Here is an 18,936-nt window from a genome sequence, read left to right as displayed (position 1 = left end):
CTTGGAGAAAAAGTATACGAAAATTTCGAATTTGATCTATGAGTATAGTATGTTATACGGTCCTTATAGCATAAAAACGGTAATATTAATCTTAAAGATCACGTATTTTTATTGTTTTACGTAACACATTATAGCGTTACACGCAAAGACTTCCGCAGTAACATGCGGGCTTTATCCCATATATGTATACTATAAAAGAAGACTTTTGTGGAACTTACTCTCTCAAATCTTACATTCATAAATGTACGTGTGACTTCATGTCATAATTCACTTTGTATTTTTTTTTCCCTCTGTATTAGTAGAAGAGGGGCCATAGAAAAATTTCAAAGTTACATAGACTTTATAGTCCACTGTATTAATCATTATGGTTAAGATCACTGAAATTCCACAACAGTCTTCACCGAGTTATGTTTACGATGTGTTTATAAGTTTGAGAGGTGCTGATACTCGTTATAGTTTCACTGATCACCTCTACAAGGCTTTGCTTGATGCCTCTATCGATACATTTTTGGATGATGCCGAGGTTCAAACCGGAGGAAAATTAAAACCAGGATTAGAGAGTGCGATCAAAGCATCAAGATCTTCTGTTATCGTGTTGTCTAGGGATTACGCGTCTACCACATGGTGCCTTGATGAACTTGTATTGATCCTGGAGCAACGTAGGAACTATAACCAAATTGTTATCCCTATATTCTATCATGTTGAACCCACCGATGTTAGGAAGCAGCAAAATAGTTTTGCAGATGCCATGGCAAAGCATGCACGAAGGATGGAGACTGAATCAAACGCAAAAAAGAAAAGTGAATGGGTTCAAAAGATTGATCGTTGGAAGAAAGCACTTACTGAAGTTGGTGATTTAAAAGGAAAGGATGCAAAGAGAAGGTATTCAAAACCTTAAATATGGTCAATTTTTATAGTAATTGATAGTGAGTTGTAATCTGATTAATCCAACAATTTGCTTGAAATTCAACGAACCATTTAGAGTGCGACATGTGACGCGACAATCATTTGTGATTGGAAATGAAAGAAATTTAAAAAAAAAAAAAACAAATTTTTAAAATTTTTTTAAAAAAATTTTGGAACTTTTTTTTTCTTTTTTGAAGAAAAAACATTTTTTAAAAAATTTGGCATGTCAAATCCAACCACATGTGATTGTAAAACTCAATCACATGTGATTCTGCATGTCAAACTCAATCACATGTGATTGGAAAAAAAAAAAATTTCAAAAATTTAATTTTTTTTTAAAATAAAAAAAAATTCAATTTTTTTTTTCAATCACATGTGATTGGATTTGACATGCGGAATCATATGTGATTGAGTTTTACAATCACATGTGATTGACATTCAGAATCACATGTGATTGACATTCAGAATCACATGTGATTTACTCAAGGTTGTAAAACTCGCGACTCGGGGAGAACTCGGCAGGAGGTTTTTGAGGAGTTCTCGTCGACTCGGGGAGAACTCGACGTAGAAATCAGATGTTGACTTTCATTGACTTTTTATTTTTTTGTAATATATATATATATATATATGTATATATATATATATATATATATATGTATATATGTATATATATATGTATATATATGTATATATGTATATATGTATATGTATATATAGGCAGGATCAATTAGGAAGTAACCAATTCGGGGAAAGCGGGGGGGGAGCAAATTTTTTTTGGTTTTTTTGGAATTTTTTTTTCGGCATCAAGATCACACAAAAATATGAACATTTAGAAAAGACACTTCGTGATGAATGTTATTATTTAGGTGGGAAAACGATCGACAAATATAACATTCAAGATAATATTGTTCGTGAAGAATATGAACGTTTTTTTCTTCATGTTTTGTGAAATAAAATTTAGCCAGATTTAGAGTTTAGGGTTTAGGGTTTGGTGTTTTGGGTTTATGGAACCCTAAACCGTTCGTGTAAAAACTCAATCTAAATCCTAAATCTAAACCCTAAACCCTAAATTTCTAAACCCTATAAACCCAAATATCTAAACCCTAATATCTAAACCCTCAACATACGCTCAAAAAACACGATAATTGTTATATATTACTTCTTCGAGCGTTTTAACGCCAAAATAAAAACATTTATCACAAAGTGTCTTTATTAAATGTTCATATTTTCATCCAATCTATAATGTTCGTGAACAAAGTTTAAAAAAAAAAAAAAAAAAATTTTTTTTGCTTCCCCCGCTTCTCTCTGATTGGTTACTTCCCTCTTGATCCTACCAGTATATATATATATAACATAATTTATATATGTAACGTAAAAAATACATAATCACATAATACTCGTATATATATTATGTAAAAATAACAAAAGTTTGTTGACTGGAATATGAATATAGATGTATCTATGTTCTATAGAGTATTTAGTTTAGGCCCATTTTATTTTTGTTTTAATTGGGCCTAACCCTGTATCTGAAATTTTGAATCGACAGACTATATATAAATAATTAAATTATATACGTAATTTTTCAATAACAATAATAAGCAGACACGTATCCTTTTACCCACTTCCATATGTACTCCGTATCTTCTCTCTCTCTCTCTCTCTCTCTCTCTACGTTGTTTCTTCTCCGATACGTTTTCCTTTTCCGTGAAAAGCTTCTCCCGCCGGTAAGTTTTATTCTCCCTGCTTATTCTCTTCCTTTTCTCGTGTCTCCCGTTTCGTTTTCTTTCCCCTTTTTTACTTCTCCATCCCCTTTTCTTCCACATGGTTGACCGTCGTTGACAGGCGGTTGACCGAGTAATTAGCCGAGATGATCGTTCGAGAACTCAGTGAGCTCCTGGAAACGCGAAATCGGCGAGAAATTGCCGAGTTTCGCCGAGTATTGCAACCATGGATTTACTGCATGTCAAATTTAATCACATGCGATTAAAAAAAATTTGAATTTTTTTTTCTAAAAAGATAATTTGAAATTTTTTCTCCAATCACATTTAATTGTCGCGCCACATGTCGCACTCTGATTATTCCCTTGAATTTCAACTTAAAAGTTGAATTTATTTGAATATTCCTCAATTGATAGTATTAAACTACAATGTGAATAATATTCACAACAAGCAGCAGTACGTTCCAAAAAATGGTTCGTTACTTTTGTATATAATATCAACTAGTTTTATGAGCCCGTGCGTTGCACGATTCTTGTATAAATTAGTATACGATTATGTTAGTATTGATACTCACCAAATTTATAATACAATTATAATTAAAAAAATCATTTATCACCGATAACATTTGTAACGAAAGTATTATTATCAAAAGCATTGTATACAATAACGTTAGTATTACACACACTTTATATAATGTATGATAACATGAGTATGAAGTATTGAAAATATTAGTATCGTAAACGTTAGTATTGAATACAATTACAATACAACAATTAGTTGTTCTCATTCAATGTCGCAAAGTTTCCCGAACATAGAGTTATACGTTTATGAGCCCGTCCGTTAATATACGTATCGCAAATGTTAGAAGATTGATATACTTTAAATTTATTTAAATATCATATTTTGTATTTAGTATAGATATTTGATTGTTTATTTAAAATTAAGTTATATACCTTATTTTATTTAAAGTTTATTTATTTATTTCCCGTACATTTCACACACACATTTGTGTTGTGGAGTATAATTTATGCTCAAATATAATCTTATGTATTAGGGTGCACATCTTGTTTACTACTTTTATGTGCATACATGCTAATAGGTGATTTAATATTTAATTAATAACTGTATTGTACTTAGAATATGATTAAACAATACTAACTTTTATATTTATATTATTTTATTAATTTATTTAATTTAAATTATTATTTAATTTTATATTTTGATAACACCAAATGTGAAGTTCTATTGCTCCTGTTACGTCCATTTTTATATTTATGTCAATTTATTTATTTAATTTCGTATTTAAAGTAATTGTATTTTTTAGAATATGAATGTTTTCCTTAGTCGAAAAAATCAATTAAATAGATGGGAAGAGCGATAGAATGACACGTGGCAAGAATAAAGGAGGAATTGACATGTCAGCATAATGACACGTGCTTTGTATAATGTATAGATTTGCAAATCGGTGAACGCTTTATTAGGTTTATTTACTTTAAAATTTTATATGTACATAAGTTAGCAATATTTGAAAACATAAAATACAACCTAAAAGAAAAATATGTTAATGAAACCTACGAACACCAACATTCACCAAAAATTATATATATATATATATATATATATATATATATATATATATATATATATATATATATATATATATATATATATATATATATATATATATATATATATATATATATATATATATATGTCGACACTAACATTCACCAAAATTTATATATACTTATATGTCGCAAACATATGATCCATTAAACTGAGAATAATATTAATATTAATATTAACATTAATAAGTAAGATTTATAAATAATAAATAATTAATAATAATACAACAACAACAATACCCAATTCCGCACATGCGAGGTATGGGGGAGGTGAGATGTAGACAATCCTTCCTCTACCGTAGAGTAAGCGAGAAGTCGTTTCTTTAACCATGAGTCGAGGCCCATAGGAAGAGAAAGTCATCCCCCTCTATACTCCAGGGCAGAGAGATTGCTTCCGTGGGGACCTCCGACAAAAAAAAAAGTTTAAAAAAATAAACTGAAAAGAAAAAGAGACTCCATGAAAATGGTTTAATCGAATTTCCATGGGTTTTAAAGGCTGTCTAAAAATCAATTTAGGCTCAAAGCGGCAGTCAAGACGCCACTATATTGACGCTTGTTGTTGGCTCAATAAATTGAGCCAAAATAATAAATAATAATAACAAACGAAAATAATAAATAAATAAAATGTTGAATATGTGTGTTAAATGTGACAATGACTATATATATATATATATATATATATATATATATATATATATATATATATATATTAGAGAGAGAGAGATATTGGTTCTTGTACATGAACCTAATATATATATATATATATATATATATTGGTAGGATCAAGTGGGAAATAACCAATCGGGGGAAGCGGAGGAAGCAAATTTTTTTTTTTTCGTTTTTTGAAAAAATTTGGTTCACGAACATTATAGATTGGATGAAAATATGAACATTTAATAAAGACACTTTGTGATAAATATTTTTATTTTGGTGGGAAAATGCTCGAAGAATTAATATATAACAATTATCGTATTTTTCGAGCGTATATTGAGGTTGTAGATATTAGGGTTTAGATATTAGGGTTTAGGGTTTAGATTTAAGATTTAGATTGAGTTTTTAACACGAACGGTTTAGAGATTGAGTTTAAACCCAAAACACCAAACCCTAAACTCTAAATCAGGCTAAATTTTATTTCACAGAACATGAAAAAAAACGTTCACATTCTTCACGAACAATATTATATTGAATGTTATTTTTGTCTATCGTTTTCCACCAAAATAATAACATTCATCACGATGTGTCTTTTTAAAAAAAACTTTGTTCACGAACATTATAGATTGGATGAAAATAAGAACATTTAGAAAAGACACTTCGTGATGAATGTTATTATTTTGGCGGGAAAACGATCGACAAAAATAACATTCAAGATAATATTGTTCGTGAAGAATGTTAACGTTTTTTTTTTTCATGTTTTGTGAAGTAAAATTTAGCCCGATTTAGAGTTTAGGGTTTGGTGTTTTGGGTTTATTCCATAAACCCAAAACACCAAACCCTAAACCCTAAACCCCAAACCCTAAACCGTTCGTGTTAAAAACTCAATCTAAATCCTAAATCTAAACCCTAAACCCTAAATTTCTAAACCCTAATATCTAAACCCTAATATCTAAACCCTAATGTCTAAAACCTCAACATACGCTCGAAAAACACGATAATTGTTATATATTACTTCTTCGAGCGTTTTCCCGTCAAAATAATAACATTCATCACGAAGTGTCTTTTCTAAATGTTCTTATTTTAATCCAATCTATAATGTTCGTGAACAAAGTTTTTTCAAAAAACCAAAAAAAAAAAAAAAAAAATTTTGCTACTCTCCGCTTCCCCCGATTGGTTACTTATATATATATATATATATATATATATATATATATATATATATATATATATATATATATATATATATATATATATATATACACACACACATATATATATAGTCATCATTTAAAGGAAAATACTTTTTTAGGGGGAAAAGTGAAGTAAATTTTTGTTAACGTTTTTTATAAAAAAAAAAAGTTCACAAACATTAAGATTAGGCGAAAATATGAATATTTGAAAAAGACATTTTGTGATTAATGTTATTATTTTGACCATAAAACGCTCGAAAAATTAACATTTATCGGTAAATTTTATTCATGGTAACATTTATCGTGATGCATGTTATTCATCGAGCATTTTTTTTTCATCTTCTGTGAAGTTTTTTTTAAATTTAGTCCAGGTTTTAGGGTTTATTGTTTTAAGTGCTAAAGTGTAAACCTTAAACCCTAAACTCTAAACCGTTCGTATTAAACCCAAAATCAAAACTCTAAACCCTTATTTCCAAACCCTAAAAACGTTCGAAAAATAACATGCATCACGAAGAATGTTATAAGGAATAATATTTATCGATGAATGATATTTTTTCGAGCGTTTCCTCGTTAAAATAATAGCATTTTCATATAGTATTTTTTAAATGTTCATATTTTTACGTGATCTTATTATTTTTAAAATAAAATTTCAAAAAAAAAAAAATAAAAAAAATCTACTCCTCCTTAGCAAAAAAAAAAAAAAAATGATAGTCTAGAATGTTTGACTTTACCCATTCTGTGGTGTTGATTTTGATCCTGTTAGATTTGAAATTAAATTTTAAATCACGTACGGAGTACTTACTGAAAACATTAAACAAAAAAACGACGACATATCAAATAACAATATTTAGATATGAATATTCCATTTAAGTTTATAATATGTTGCATAATTCTCTTGATTGGCCTAGTAGAGGTAGCATTCATGTAACACACTATAATATCCCACAATGCTATATTATAACCCGGGTGTCTTTTATGTCTATGTATATGCAAGTTTTTCATATATAAAACACTAAGTTCAATAATACTTAAAAAAAAATAGCATTCATGTAACACTAAGTGGTTGAACATAATAATATCCCAGAATGCTATATTATAACACTGATATCTTTTATGTGTATGTATACAAAAGGTTTTCATATATAAAACAGAAAATTGCACGGATAGTCCATGTGGTTTGTACCATATTGCATGGTTAACTAAAGTAACAACTTTGAGTGTAGATAGTATGTGTGGTTTTCAAGTAAAGCAAGGATAGTCCAATTCACTAACACTGTTAATTAATTATGTTAAAACATAGTCATGTACAAAGCGTGTGAGGATATTTTCGGTATGTTACGTACCTCTTTCCCCAAACTCCCAAACACTCCCTTTATATATTTCTCTCACTTACCTCCATCTTCAGCTTTTTCCACCATAACCCTAAATTAATAACCCACATCATAACCCTAAATTAATAACCCTTTACAACTGCAAATCGCAAATGTGATTGTTCATACATATCTTCTCTAAATCACTGACCACGTTATTACAATTACACACATTTATTACACATTCAAAACACACACACACACACACCACCTCTTTTCGAAAGTTGACCTTCAGATATGCAACTTCGTGATGTTTTTCTATAAGTTTTAACGCATCACGTAGCTTCAACTATTGGCTTATGAATTTGAAACCGTTCTAATTCATCCTTTCATTGAACGAAATGCTCCAGATATGAAAACTTGACGAGTTTTTGAATAGTGAAGAACACGAGATGAATGTTGACGAATTCGAAGCTGTAATTCTTGTTTTATGATTGTCGAGTACTCGGTTTTAGATCAGGATCACAAAGCATGTATCAGTTTAATGATTTATCTTCGGATTTGAAAAACCCTAAATTCTAGGTTTGAAATGATAATGAATTAAGAATTAAGATGAAGATAGAATCTGAGATTGTGATGATGTTGTTATGATAATAAGATCATGTAGTTATCGATGATGGTTCAATGTCATGTTTGATTTTGATTTGTAATTTGGATTTTTTTATATTTAGTTTAAGGGTTTTAATGGTATTGGTTTGTGAATGGTGTTTGAATTTTCATTTGGTTGTTGTCTTGTCTCACATCTAATCTTAGAAGAAAAATAAATTAAAGAAAAGTGTGTTGGTGAAGAATATATATATATATATATATATATATATATATATATATATATATATATATATATATATATATATATATATATATATATATATATATATATATATATATATATATATATATATATATATATATATATATATAATGACATAAATAACCTCATGTGCTTGACACATGATTCAGTTTTAATGAAAAAAATTAACAGTGTTAGTGAACTGGACTATCCTTGTTTCACTTGAAAACCATAGGGACTATCTACACTAAAAACCAATACTATGGTTAACCGTGCAATATGGTACAAACTACATAGACTATTCGCACAATTTTCTCTATATAAAATATAAAGTTCAATAATATTTAAAAAATATAACAAATATCAGCATCATTTAATAAAACAGTTTTAGAAAATGTTAAATCACCACTTTATAAATAAGTGGATAGAGATATTAAATTTTTAATTTTAAAAAATTTATAAATAAGTGAACCCTATATTAATATTTACAATTACATATATATACCCAACTAAACTACATATTATCATATATACTCTATATGTAAGTAATAAAACTCTAACATTTACCCATTTTATTCAAATTTTTAATAAAATCCAACTTGAAACAGAAATTTAAATGAATTCTAAACCACACACCTTTAACTCTAAACATTAAACTCTAAACTATAAACCATAAAGCTAAACATAAACTTATACCCTAAACTATACACTCTAAACTTTAATCCTTAAACTCTAAAGCTAAACCTAAACCTAAACCCTAAACTTCAAATTCTAAACACTAAAGCTAAACCTAAATTTTAAACTCTAAAAGTTAAACCTAAACTCCAAACTCTAAAACTAAATCTAAACTGTACACATTAACTATTTTTTTTTAATAAAATGAGTAAATATGATAATTTTAGTACTTATATTGGATATATTTGTCATTATCATACTTAGTTGGATATATATATATATATATATATATATATATATATATATATATATATATATATATATATATATATATATATATATAATATACACTCTAAACTTTAATCCTTAAACTCTAAAGCTAAAGCTAAACCCTAAACTTCAAATTCTAAACACTAAAGCTAAACCTAAATCTTAAATTCTAAAGTTAAACCTAAACTCCAAACTCTAAAACTCAATCTAAACTCTACACATTAATTTTTTTTTTTTTAATAAAATGGGTAAATATAATAAATTTAGTACTTATATTGGATATATTTGTCATTATCATACTTAGTTGGATATATATATATATATATATATATATATATATATATATATATATATATATATATATATATATATATATATATATATATATATATATATATATATATATATATATATATATAAAAGTTACTTATAAAAGTTAATGGCGGGTTTATGTGATTTTAGTTGGTATATGTATGTTATTTAATAGGTTAGTAGGGGTATATACCGTATTTTCTCTATATTCTTTAGGCCTCTTTGAATTATGATGAGTCTGTTTCAATTAGCATGAACACCTTGTACGCCCATATTTTTGTAATCATTTCTAATAATTACTTGATCAACCCTTCAAATTTAGTAATGACCATCAGAGTGCTTGAAGTTTAGGCTAGATTTCTATAGGCTTAAGATTTGTTTGAAAGTTAGTGCTTTTAGTTTTTGGTTTCATAAAAAGCTCGTGGAGGCACTTTTTAGAAAGAGTTACATCTGTTTATAAAGAAATTATTTTTGTGCTCATACAACATTAGTGTTTACCATCTGATTACATATTTCCATTACAATTACATGCAACTACTCGGTTCTCAAAACTTCCACAAAACTAAGTGCCAAGTACAAGTAAAAGCTCCCGCTAATAACTTTTGTCTATAGTTTCGGGCTCCACATACTAGTTACTTTTGTCAAACATACCCTAAATATTGAATCTCGTTCAAGAAACAAAAAATCAAACTTTAACATATTTCACAAAATTAACAGGGGGGAGACGATACTTATTGAAGAAATTGTGAAAGAGATCATCAGCAAGTTAGATCTACACAAAAGGAGTAATATTCCACACATGATCGGGATGAGGTCTGACATTGATACCATTGAAGTTTTCTTGAAAGATGATTCCTCGCACAACACCCAAGTTCTCACACTATGGGGAATGGCTGGGATTGGAAAAACTTACTTAGCAGATTACATTTTCAAATTACACTTTTTTGAATTCGAAAGAAGCTGCTTTCTTGAAGATGTAGAAAGGAGGTGTACATCGTCAAATGGATTGCTTAATTTACAAAAACAGCTCCTTAAAGACTTTCAAGATGGAAGTTGGATGGACGTACAAGATACTAATGTGGGCACATATAAGATTGGAAAAATACTTCATAGGAAAAGAATTCTTCTTGTTCTTGATGGTATCAGTAAAGTCGATCAGTTGGATGCATTAATCGGGACGAAAGGTCTTCATCCTATAAGCAAATTAATAATAACATCCAAAGATGGATCAATAACACAAAAATGTAGATTGTTTGAAACCGAAGTACCGCCAAAGCATATGAGGCACTTGCTTGAAGGGTTAGGTCAGAAAGATTCAATGCAACTTTTAAGTTGGCATGCTTTTGGACACAATGAACCTAATGAAGACGACAAAAAAGACCTGAAGAAGGTTGCAGAGTATTGCAACGGTCATCCATTAGCTCTTAAAGTTTTGGGTAGTTCCGTTCGTAATGAAGACGCTACATGGGACGATATCTTAGAATCACTTAGTAAACAGATTATTAATCTTGATATTCAAAAGGTGTTGCAAATAAGTTTCGACTCGTTGCCACATGAAAAGGACATGGAACTCTTCAAGTTCATTGCTTGCTTTTTCGTTGGAGAAGATAAAGAGTTTTGTGAAGAAATACTAAAAGCGTTTGGTAGTCCATCAAGAATCACCTGAAAAGCCATGGAAAAGAAGTCTGTTATGGCATCATGAGGAGTCCATAACAGTGTTGCAACAGAAAAAGGTAACAATTTATTTCGAAAAGAGTACATTCCTTAAAGATTTTGTATTATGAATACATTAATAAATAATTTAATATTATGATATTCCTTTTATATATGCAGGGAACAACTAAAATTCAAGGTGTTGTCCTTGATATGAAAGCATTTGAGGATACGACTTCACGTGAATCAAGTAGCGTAGACAACTACATGAACGTTAGATTATTGCCATTCGTCAATTGGGTTTTAGGTTTATGTTCCCCTAGTGATAGTCAACAAGTTGTCATTGAGACACTTGCATTTAGTGAGATGTGTAACTTAAGACTACTACAACTCAACTATGTAAAAATCAATGGATCGTACAAGAACTTTCCTAAAGGTTTAAGATGGTTGTGCATGCATGGATTTTCTTTGAGTTTTATACCTTCGGACTTACAAATGGAGAATATGGTTGCTCTTGACATGTCTAATAGCAATCTACAACAACTTTGGAAGAAGCACACGGTACTAGATTAACTATTTCTTTCTGCAGTTTGTGATTATCTATCTTTGTAAAACTAACATGCATCGCTTATTTATATTTAACTCAACAGGTGCTCAAGTCACTGAAGTTTCTTAATCTCAGTGGCTGTTATAAGCTTCTTACTGTGGGTAGCTTCTCTGCATTCCCTCTACTTGAGAGGTTGACACTCGCAGGATGTATAAACCTGGTTGAGGTTAGTGAATCGATTGGTGATTGTAATAGACTTGTAGTACTAAATATGAGTGAATGCCATAAGCTGAAAAGGCTTCCGCGGAGCATAGGAAATCTAAAAAACCTTAAAGAACTATTGATAAATGGTTGTATAAATCTTGTTGAGTTCCCTGTTGAGATTAAGGTTATGCAGTCACTAGAAGTGCTTGAGGCTAACAATATTAACATAGCACCCCCAGTGTCTTCCTCTGCCATTATGGAGGATATACCAAGAAGTGTGAAGTCATATTCGATTTCTTTACCGAAAACATTAGTAAGTTTATCACTTAAAAATAATAATTTGTGTAACGAATTGTTTCCAATGGATTTTATTGGCTTTCCGGTATTGAAGGAGCTGTATTTAGATAGTAATCCAATTGATTCCCTCCCCGATTGTGTGAGAAGCCTATGTAGGCTGAATTATCTAAGTTTACAAAATTGCAAAATGTTGAAGACAATTTTGTGTGCTCCGAGCTCAATAACAGGATTGTTTATCGACGGCTGTGAAACGTTGGAGAAAGTAACTTTCTATCCAGAAATGTCAGAAGCACATGGTAGGTTCATTTATTATAAAAATGTACTTTCTTTGACTGAGATTCAAGACAACTTCGAAATGCAAGCTATACCGGAAATTAACGAAGTGATACTTAGTTTGGGCTGGATTAATTTAGATTATATGAATTATCATAACTTTCTTGTATCAAATTATTCCGAAGATTACTCCGTCCCAAGAAAATTGCAATCAACACAGGTGAATGTTTATTAATCTATCTTCCCTTCTCCCACGTTAAGTAAATGCAAGTGATTGAAGCTAATTAACAAAAGTTGGATGGATGTGACAGATGCTTTATGAACATGGAATATTCAGCACTTATCTTAAAGGCCAAGAAGTTCCAACGTCATTCACTCATCGAAGCAATGGGTCATCGTCAGTAACCTTGCAATCAAATCCAAAGAATTGCCGGATTCGTGGGCTAAATGTGTGCATTGCGAGATCAATCTCACACACCCGTGCTCCCATAAGAATTACATTAAGTAATTTGACAAAAAACTACTCCTGGATATACCAACCTAACGCATATGTAAATTCAGAACCTAATAAAGTTAGAGTATGGTTAAGCCATTGGATGTTTGAGAACAATGAGTTTGAAGACGGCGATGAAGTTACTGTTCACCTCAATGCAAAAACTTATTACGGTGATGGACAAGATCATGCACATTTAAAGGAGTATGGGATTAGCCTTGTGTATGGTGAGGAAAACAAGAAAGATGATCCGTTGGCTTATTACAAGTCATGGAAGCATATAATCACTCGAGATGTCTCTGCCGCTAAACTATTTTCAAATGATTACCTTCTCACACCTCAATGGTCATCTTTTTTTCAAAAAACACTCTTTCTGCAGGCACCTTACTGGCAAAATTAATTCTCTATGTAATCAATCCATTAAGGTCGACAAACATTCAATATGGTGTACCATCGGCTCATTTACATCATCTTTTTGTTACTATATATAAAGTTACAGGTTTATATTTCATAATGTATTAAACATTACACCATTCACTATTACATTTGAACATTGAGTTGTAGGTCAGCTCGTAGTGGCTTGCCTCTCTTAGCGAGATGTCAGGAGTTCGAATCCACTGGGCTGCAACATTGCACTCAATGTTATCTCTGGCCTGAAGTATTCACCCAAGTCGCCTTTCACTTAGTGTGGGGGCAGCGGGGAGGGGGGTTTTACCGGCCATGCCCTCGGATTGGTCCGGGTTTCCTCCAGGGCAGTAGTTGGGGACGGGTTATGCAACTACGGAAGATGAACGCTTGAGTGGGGGGTTTTACCGGCCATGCCCTCGGATTGGTCCGAGTTTCCTCTAGGCCAGTAGTTGCGGATGGGTTATGCAACTACGGAAGATGAACGCGTGAGTGGTTAAGTCCCCCTGGTGATCCCAAACTGATGTCCAAAAAAAAACCCTATTACATTTGGTTAAGTTGAGAACTTTGAAAATTATTATTGGACTCGAATAACATCCACAAACGTCTATTGTACATATTTTTGGCTAGCTTTTATACCTTTTGTGATGCACTCCAAAACATGTCTTATCATATTGCTGATCAAAATTGAGTATCCTCTTCCTTTATGCATCTTTAATGTTTTCTTAGTTGTAATTTGCTTTAATTAATTGTCTTAGTCCTACTGGTATCAAGTTTTGGATCTTGCTCAACGCGTTTTTTACTATGGCTATCAATGTGTGATCTTCATATTTGATCCAAATAGATAAACCACAAATGTTCATTTCTAGAGGTTTCCTGATCCTAATAGAGTTTGGTTGAGTACCACATCAAACTTAAAATGGTATATGCTTGTACAGAGCAGCTCATGAGGCTGGTGTTGCTACAGTATTGCAGTTACAAATATAGGAAAAACTCGTGCCGATGAAATTTGCGGATTTGAAAATTAATGCAACACTAGGAGAGGTCTGTTGTACCAGAAAACCATTTGTATGTGAGGGTAGGAGTTATCTGAACCCTAATTCCAATTCAGCGTTATTGCAATATTACCACGGCTGCTCAACACGCAGTATTCCTGATTTTTAAGACTTCAAACAAGACTACATGTACTAATTGTTTACTGCTTCATCAACTTCTTTTAACGGGTTACTGCAAATCCTGAGATCATATTGTTGGCATGACGTTATGGTACAAGGTACTTACTCCACATGTTATTGTGTTTGACCTTAGTCCTTAAGTGAATTAAAATTAATTGTTTTGGTTATTGTTTGTTGAAACCGATATTTGCATGTTGTGAAGTTATATTCCATTGACAGTAAATAGGATTCGAGTTTCTATAAGCACTATCTGAAATGTAATATGTATATTGTATTCAAATAAATCAATCCATGAAACTACAGTATCAATTACCATGCAATGTTACAGTATCAATTACCATGCAATTTTCTTTCGATCTCAGTGCATTAAAGAATCTATGTCCGGAAGCGAAAATACACCTTACGCGACTGTTTCCAAGACTCTATGTTCGGAAGCGTACACCTTACCTACTTTATTTATGTATATAAGAATCTATGTCTCTTGATCTTAAATTTTCCAGCCGTTTATTTTGAGGACCTGTTTCCATACACACATATGAAAGTATATGTTTCAGAGATGCTTGCAAGTAGCTTGATTGGTTCAAATCAACCACTATAGTTAAAGAGAGAGGTATTGCTAAACTAGTTTTATGATTCATTCAAGAAACGTTCTATCTCATTATGTATCAATGGAAACTGACTAGCATGCTGTTCAAAGGCTTAATTCATAACCAGCTTTCCAGTTTTAGGTATTAAATGTCAAGTCCCACAGCATACATAACACGGAAGAAGGAAAATGATAACTAATATGCATATAAATCGCAATGTAATTTAAAGTTAATGGATTATAGTTAAAGATCAAAGTAGATAAGATCCATTTTCGAGGAAGCTCGTGGGAACCGCATAACATCCTTATCGAAGTTGTACTTTTCATGCGCATCAACACTTGCAAGAGCTCTGATTGATATTTTTTTCAAGAATGGGAGAATGAGCAAGTAAAAACTTTATAAAGAGTGACAAGGGTCTTGATCTTTCTACATGCATGATATTTATAATTTTTAACCGGTTGAATGTCTGGTCCAAATAGTCAAAGCTTCCAAATAAGCTATTGCTGGTTTCACATCCAAATGTATGTTTCGAAGACCCTAGAAATACATTAAAAGTGAGACCATGCATTAAAAGTACACAAGAGAAAAAGTTTAGCACTCTTTACCCGATTATGAACAGTGATTCGTTCTAAGTTAGGTGAGTTCCAAAGAATGCATAAAACACATTGAAGTTAAAACAAATCACCAAATTTGAAATTTAGTAAGTTAAGAGACTTTAAACTACTAGCAGGGTGTTGAAGCCACTTGGAATATTTTCTGCAATAGAAAACTGTGAGGGTTAAAGTAAAATTTTTGAGTTACCAAACAAGATATGGAAGAAGATTTGAAAGAATATATGTGAACAATCTACACCGGATTCTAAGTTCTCTTGCTTCAAACGCTAGCTATATGATAAAGAACAAAAATTAAATATTAGAATTAAAAATTCAAATCATACCTGGAGAAAATACCCGTCGATAAATAAATCCGCAAGACAAAGCATATTACTTAACAAGCTAGCCAAATTAACTCTTTCAACTCCTTGAATGGGTTTTAAGAAAACTATACCAACCACACTAAGACATTTACTATGCAATAGCTCAAGCAAAGTTGCATCAGGGCAAGTTAAGACCACTAACCGAAACAACTTAGTAGACTTGATCTTAAAATTGTAAACATTGGTGCATGCATCCAGTTTCAACGTCTTAAGTTGTGGTAAGTTGATGATAGCTCCATGCAAGTTAGCCCCAAATGCAATATTCTTGAGCAATAGATTTTCGAGATAGAGAAATTCTTGAAAATCGAGTGGTGGCTTAATAATACAGCTTTTAAGTTCTAGCATTCTCAATTCTAGACAGCGAAAAAAATAACATGGAAGTTGATAACGTCGGTTTTTATTAATAAGGACGAGTTCTCTAACACCGTCTCTTGACAAGGATAAAATCCACTGATCGACTTCTTGAAAGCTATCAAGAGCCATGTTTGGTATGTAGAGACATAACTTTAAGATAGGACCCTTGAGGAAGTTGAATATTTGGTTTGAGATCGTAATAAACCCATTATGACCAAAAGCTTCATTTTTGGGAAACTTTTCAGAGACATGTTTATCAAGAACTAACGAGGTCATTGAGGTCCATTTGTACCTCCAACTTTTTGATAAAACGTGTGTCCTCACAACATCTAGAATAGGGAGCTTTTCAGAGACATGTTTATAGTAACGAGGTCATTGAGGTCCATTTGTACCTCCAACTTTTTGATAAAACGTGTGTCCTCACAACATCTTGAATAAGGAGCTTTTCAGAGACATGTTTATAGTAACGAGGTCATTGAGGTCCATTTGTACCTTCAACTTTTTGATAAAACGTGTGTCCTCACAACATCTTGAATAGGGAGCTTCTCTAAAATCGAGTCTATCTCAGACGATTCTATCCACTTCGGATGAAGTTACAAACCTCCTCTTAGTATTATTATTATCTGTCATTAAATTCAAGAAAGCCAACACTAGTAGGTTATTTAAAAACAAAAACAAAAAAAAAAAAACAAATTCATCATAACTAATAGAACAAGTTGGTATTGCTAATACTCTTAAATTTTTTTTTTGTTAGAAATGGACTTCTAAGTAACATGACACGTGACAAAATAGATATTTTCTTCAATACTTAAAAAGCTGAGTGGTCCAGCAAGAAGGTTCAAAAGGTTATTAAGGGTAAAAATGAGGGGTACGGAATCTTAAATGGTTGTATTAGTCCTAAAACAATATTACTATACATGAAACTAGGCACGGAGTGAAAATGTGGAATTTTAGTTGACCAATGACAGGAACATTTTACTTATACAAAAAAAAAAGGTAAAAATTAGAAGGTTTTCCCTATTCGGGCTACCCGAGAGGGTGAGTAATCCGACCTCATACTCTGATGTACGAAGCATAGCAGGATTACTCCCAGGCCACCACTAAATATTCGTCCTAGACACGATTCGAACCTGAGACCTCTTGCAAAGAACTTATACCTACAGAGTTATAAATAGGGCCACATGTAATTTTCACGGTATTATTACTTCTTCATGCTAATACGCTGGTTCTGCCTCTCTGGCTTTTATCACGTTTCAACACATTACAGTTTAGCTTTCACTATTTCACATCTTTTAATCCTATACCAGCTTAACTGATACAAATACTCAGTATACACGAAAAAACTTGTAAGCATTGTAAAATTATGCAAAAACCTAAAGCAATCTGTTCATACTTGCTGCTTTATTATTAGGGATTCTAATAAGTATGTAGGTTAACTTTGGGTATTATTAATATGTTTCGAATAAATCGCTAATTAGGATATAACAATCACAATTAAGTCGAATTGCTACACCATAATCTAAGAATTCATCTGGAACAAACGGTGTATGTATGACAGCATTAATTCAAAATATTAAAAAGTCGAACAGAAATTACAGTAGGAATCAAGTTTTTCATACTTAAGTACGTTTATATGAAATTATTAAATCGAATTATGAGGTAGAAATTAGCTTACAGATATTCAGAATTACAGATGAATCCATCGGATCGGAGTACGATTAGAATTTAGCGCCCAAATTGCAATGCATTTTCGTTTTATGTTTTTCAGAGATTAAGGTTTTTAGGGTTTATTAGCCGTTTGGGTAACTGTTTAGAATCTTCACCCCTGAAGTCTTCATGAATCCACAAAAGCTCACCAAACTTCGTTTTATCCATAAGGATATGAAATATGTTTTCCAGTTTCCACCAATTAATTTGATATGTTTGCTTTCAGCTTCTTAAACTTATAACATTGTTTCTTTCAGATTTAGAGACTCTTCTTGCAACCTTAATTATAGCTGGAACAAGATGGAATGTACATTGTGCGGTTTTTATGTTAACTAAATTTTGTTCCTTTGTTGTGAGTCAAATATTTAATCAATGTGTTGTTACTACTATCCTGTTTAAGAAACATTGTGATTGAAGGGTTTGTACTATATTTTCACAAACCTATGGGAGACGAATTCATCACTACTCTATTCATAGCGTTCGGGGATATTAGCGTTAGGCCTCTTCTTCATCCCTTGAATTCTCATCCGATTTTTTCTTCAAGAAGCAAGACTTTCTATAGCTTTGGCCCACTGCACACTAAAGAATCATATCACAATACATAAACTAGAAAACGTTTTCCGTGTTCAGATTAGTGAATTCGCAGTAGATAGAACGCATCAGTTTAAATGTTCAAACCTTTGGATTTAGAGAATTCAGTTGGTCTTGTCACTTTTCTCGCGAAAAAAGAAAGGCCACATTTTACACAAGTAACA

The 18,936-nt window shown here is 31.4% G+C and overlaps 1 protein-coding gene and 1 pseudogene across 1 annotated transcript; one reads left to right on the top strand and one right to left on the bottom strand.

Annotated features, from left to right (window-relative positions):
- Window positions 1–364: 364 nt before the first annotated feature.
- Window positions 365–13,377, top strand: LOC139875079 (disease resistance protein Roq1-like; annotated as a pseudogene).
- A 2,217-nt stretch (window positions 13,378–15,594) lies between these two features.
- LOC139875078 (uncharacterized) lies at window positions 15,595–16,750 on the bottom strand. Its single transcript, XM_071862450.1, has 2 exons — window positions 16,082–16,750; window positions 15,595–15,681 (listed from the first exon to the last, which is right to left on the bottom strand). The coding sequence occupies exons 1-2, from the start codon at window positions 16,748–16,750 to the stop codon at window positions 15,595–15,597; spliced, it is 756 nt and encodes a 251-aa protein (XP_071718551.1).
- Window positions 16,751–18,936: the final 2,186 nt, after the last annotated feature.

The sequence above is a fragment of the Rutidosis leptorrhynchoides genome, chromosome 11 (genome assembly GCF_046630445.1).
Source record: "Rutidosis leptorrhynchoides isolate AG116_Rl617_1_P2 chromosome 11, CSIRO_AGI_Rlap_v1, whole genome shotgun sequence".
Taxonomy (NCBI): Eukaryota; Viridiplantae; Streptophyta; class Magnoliopsida; order Asterales; family Asteraceae; genus Rutidosis; species Rutidosis leptorrhynchoides.
The sequence above is the reverse complement of the archived record's forward strand: the minus strand, read 5'-3'. Positions and strand labels throughout refer to the sequence as shown.

Bases quoted from the DNA above. Each gene is read 5' to 3' on its own strand.
- LOC139875078 (XM_071862450.1), bottom strand. From the start codon at position 16,750: ATGACCTCGTTAGTTCTTGATAAACATGTCTCTGAAAAGTTTCCCAAA. The intron at 15,682-16,081 runs GTATGATTTGAA...ATGTATTTCTAG, and splicing joins TCGACGGGTATTTTCTCCAG to GGTCTTCGAAACATACATTT.